At 36.7% G+C, this 4,706-nt stretch overlaps 1 protein-coding gene across 2 annotated transcripts in view; it reads left to right on the forward strand.

The window, feature by feature from the left end:
- Positions 1–4,706, forward strand: part of tubgcp3 (tubulin, gamma complex associated protein 3) — a 30,914-nt gene that overhangs the window by 11,908 nt on the left and 14,300 nt on the right. The window contains exons 9-11 of one of the 2 annotated variants that reach the window (XM_036213519.1): positions 559–627; positions 2,370–2,502; positions 2,574–2,740. In XM_036213519.1, the coding sequence (XP_036069412.1) occupies positions 559–627; positions 2,370–2,502; positions 2,574–2,740 (369 nt within the window). The remainder of the gene's footprint in view (positions 1–558; positions 628–2,369; positions 2,503–2,573; positions 2,741–4,706) is intronic. The other variant, XM_024294455.2, reaches the window with a different exon arrangement.

Genomic DNA, 4,706 nt, shown 5'->3' on the forward strand with positions numbered 1-4,706 from the left:
CATCTTTAGGCCGCCTCGGGCAGGTACAGCTCCACATGAAACTCAAAACAAAAACCAATGGATAAACACAAATAAACCGCAACCAAAGGTGCATATCAAATTAAGTGGAACTGTACACTACACCTTCATGTTATTGTTGTGTGACTGGAGTCATCACAGCTGGCCATTTTCTGTAAGAAAAATTCATTAAAAAAAGTTGTTATAAAGTTGTCCTTTTCACTTTAAGTGAAAATATTGTTACTTTTGTTTGTCTTAAATGGAGCTTTAGATCATGGTCATCTTTAGTCATTTTTAGAATGTTTAGGTTTAGATACGTCACATGACTCAGTAGCTGATGTGGACGTTTGGGCTCTAGGTGGTGCTATGCAAATCCCTGAGGGACACCAGCAGCAGACTGGCTGAACTCGGCTGGCTCCACAACAAAGTGCAGAAGTACACGGACGCCAGGAGCCTGGACCGGGCCTTCGGGTTGGTCGGGCAGGTGCGTCTGCGTTGGCTGCACGAACGCTTCGGTTTGGATTTATCCTCTGTTAATGCTCGACTCTCCCTCTACCTCAGAGCTTCTGCGCCTCGCTCCATCAGGAACTGAAGGAGTACTACCGCCTTCTGTCTGTCCTCCACTCACAGGTAAACCCTCTTGGTCTTGTGAGGGCCACTCAACTGTTTTCTTCTCCGGTGGGGGGCCGGGTCGGTCTGTAGGCTAAAGGAAAACGTGTAGCATTCACAGCCTTAACGAAAGAATTTATTGAAACTGATGGCTAGATGAAAATGCTGCAGTCGAAAGTTTGCTAAAAATATTAGCTAAATACCAAATAAGACAAAAAAAATATTTTGCCAAAACAGCTAGCATTATGCAAACTCCAAATTATCCTAAAAAAACTGGAAAACATTTCTAAATTTGACCAAAACAACTAGCATAATGTTCAAATGTTAGCTAAGCTCCAAATTAGCCTAAAAACGAAAAAAAATCTAAGTTAGCATAACAGCTAGCATAATGCTAAAATATTAGCTAAACTCTAAATTAGCCTAAAAAAATGGAAAACATTTCTAAATTTGACCAACACAACTAGCATAATGTTCAAATGTTAGCTAAACTCCAAATTAGCCTAAAAACTAGAAAAAAGAATCTAAGTTTGCCAAAACAGCTAGCATAATGCTAAAATATTTGCTATACTCTAAATCAGTCTAAAAACTAGGAAAAAGTCTAAATTAGCAAAAACAGCTAGACTAATGCCAAGATATTAGCTAAACTCCAAATTACCCTAAAAATTGTAAAGCATTTCTAAATTTGGCCAAAACAACTAGCATAATGCTAGCTGAAAATGGTGAAGCTGATAGCCAGCTAAAGTATTAGCTAAATGCCAAATTAGTCTTAAAAACCTAAAAGAACATCCTAAATTAGCTAGAACAGCTAGCATGTCTCTGAAATATTAGCTAAGCTCAAAAACAGCCTAAAAAACAAAAAAAAAAGCCTAAGTTACCCAAAACAGCTAGCATGTAGCCTAAATATTAGCTTAACTTCAAAATAGCCTAAAAAATCTTAGTAAATGCTAAAAAAAGTCCAAAAAGCTAGCAGAATGACAATTTTTAAAACTGTAACTTTGTAACATAATTATGAATAATAAAAATGCAGGAATATTAAATGCAGGAATAAATCAACTTAAACCTTAAATAACTTTTAATATTTTACTCTCCATAAAAATGTATTTTGTCAGAATTCTACAAGTTAGAAATGAGCACTAGATAACATCGGGTCATTAATAATTAATAAAATAAAATGATCTGGAGGGCCGGATAGAATTACCTGGAGGGCCGGATCTGGCTTTGACACGTTGCCCTACATTGAAGCAAATAAAAAGTAGACATTCACACCATTTTTCTTAAATTTTAAACTTGTACATCAGGTTTAAGAAGCTGCAAGAAGTCATTTTATGTCAGTTTCTTTCATATGTGTGTATCTTAAAGTTTTATTCAAATGAGTCATATAATATTCACGAACGCTTTCATTTTTCTATGTTTATGTTTTCTGAGTAAAAAAAGTAATTAGTGATTATCTTTTTTCATAAAATCAACACCTTATTTTTCATTTAAAGTCATTTCTTGTACTTTTTTTTTCCCAGCAAACAGTTTTTGAAGTAAGAGTGTATGTTTTTATGAGGAAAAATGTCTGTTTATTTCACGAATCAAAGTATAAATGTTCTTTTATAGCCAAACGATTGATTTTAAATGAAAATGTGGCCTCCATTTGAAATCAAACTGTGTCCAGATTGAATCAGATCATCGTTTTGGCCCATCAATGGTTGTTGTTTTTCAAGTTTTAGGCACACTGAGTTTGGTTCATTGTTGGGACAAGCTTGTGTTTGCTGCAGCTGCAGGTGGAGGATGAACAGGGCGTGGCCATTTGGACTGAGAGCAGCCTGACCCTCCGGAGGCTGCTGGTCTGGATGTACGACCCCAAAGTGCGCCTCAAAACCCTCGCCGCTCTCGTCGACTTCTGCCAAGGTGGGTCCCTGAGGACGCGGAGGATCTCCCGCTCGGCGGCCTCACCGCCTCTTTCCTCTGCCACGTTTCAGGTCGGAAGGGCGGCGAGCTGGCCTCGGCGGTCCACGCCTACGGGAAAACGGGCGACCCTCAGATGAGAGCGCTGGTCCAGCACATTCTCTGCCTGGTGTCGCACCCCATCCTCAACTTCCTGTACCGCTGGATCTACGACGGCGAGCTGGAGGACACCTACCACGAGGTACGCCCACAGAGTCGTCGAGATTTCTCTGCCACTTGGACTAAAAAGGGCGTGACCCAAAGGGGGAGGGAGGACAGAGCAGCCTCCCAAATGAGAACTGATGATCAGCGTGTAATGGAAACCACGGTGATGGATGCGTCTCTGCTGGCCTTTCCCGCTTCGCCTTTGTCTTGAAGGGATTTACGAGTCCAGCAGTAACTGGTTTCTGGACTGGATTTAGGGTCGGTGTTTAAGAGCAGCGAGACGGAGTTAGTCGACCTTTTAGGAGCTAATTCACCCCCAGAGAAAATGCACCATGACTATAAAAAAAAAACATTAGAATCTGCAACGCAATCCCAAGTAAAGGTGCTTCTTTACTTTTCAGCTTCTAGTCAGTTTAAGCTGTTCACGTTCTGTTCAGAATTTAAGATTTTTTTGCCTTTTTCTCTTAAATATTGAACTTTCTGCGGAACATTTACCTTTTAAATAAGAAGAATTTACCATTAAAGTGAGAATATTCATCATTTTTACATTAAAAATTTAGAGTTTAGCTCATATTTTAGCAACATGCTAACGTTTTTGGCTAATTTGTAATCCACTGAGGTTTATTAGGCTAAGTTAAAGTTTAGCTTCTGTTTTAGCAACATGCTAACGTTTTTGGCTAATTTGTTATCTACTAAAGTTTTTGTAGGCTAATTTAGAGTTTAGCTCATATTTTAGCAACATGCTAACGTTTTTGGGTAATTTGTTATATACACAGGTCTTTATAGGTTAATTTAGAGTTTAGCTCATATTTTAGCAACATGCTAACGTTTTAGGCTAATTTATTATCTACTAAGGTTTTTATAGGTTAATTTAGAGTTTAGCTTCTATTTTAGCAACATGCTAACGTTTTTGGCTAATTTGTAATCCACTGAGGTTTTTTAGGCTAATTTAAAGCTTAGCTTCTGTTTTAGCAACATGCTAACGTTTTTGGCTAATTTGTTATCTACTAAAGTTTTTGTAGGCTAATTTAGAGTTTAGCTCATATTTTAGCAACATGCTAACGTTTTTTGGCTAATTTGTTATCTACAAAGGTCTTTATAGGCTAATTTAGAGTTTAGCTAATATTTTAGCAACATGCTAACGTTTTCACTAATTCCGTTTACAGAGAAATTTTAGGCTATTTTGGAATTATGCTAGTATTTAAGCAACAAGCTAGCTTTTTTGGCTAATATGGCATCTGAGGTTCGTTTTATGCTAATTTGGAGTTCAGCTAATATTTTAGAAACATGCTAACGTTTTTGGCTAATTTGTAATCCACTGAGGTTTATTAGGCTAAGTTAAAGTTTAGCTTCTGTTTTAACAACATGCTAACGTTTTTGGCTAATTTGTTATCTACACAGGTCTTTATAGGTTAATTTAGAGTTTAGCTCATATTTTAGCAACATGCTAACGTTTTAGGCTAATTTATTATCTACTGAGGTTTTTATAGGTTAATTTAGAGTTTAGCTTCTATTTTAGCAACATGCTAACGTTTTAGGCTAATTTATTATCTACTAAGATTTTTATAGGTTAATTTAGAGTTTAGCTTCTATTTTAGCAACATGCTAACGTTTTTGGCTAATTTGTAATCCACTGAGGTTTTTTAGGCTAATTTAAAGCTTAGCTTCTGTTTTAGCAACATGCTAACGTTTTTGGTTAATTTGTTATCTACTAAAGTTTTTGTAGGCTAATTTAGAGTTTAGCTCATATTTTAGCAACATGCTAACGTTTTTTGGCTAATTTGTTATCTACAAAGGTCTTTATAGGCTAATTTAGAGTTTAGCTAATATTTTAGCAACATGCTAACATTTTCACTAATTCCGTTTACAGAGAATTTTAAGCTATTTTGGAATTATGCTAGTATTTAAGCAACAAGCTAGCTTTTTTGGCTAATATGGCATCTGAGGTTCGTTTTATGCTAATTTGGAGTTCAGCTAATATTTTAGAAACATGCCAACGTTTT

The sequence above is a fragment of the Oryzias melastigma genome, linkage group LG9 (assembly GCF_002922805.2).
Source record: "Oryzias melastigma strain HK-1 linkage group LG9, ASM292280v2, whole genome shotgun sequence".
NCBI lineage: Eukaryota > Metazoa > Chordata > Actinopteri > Beloniformes > Adrianichthyidae > Oryzias > Oryzias melastigma.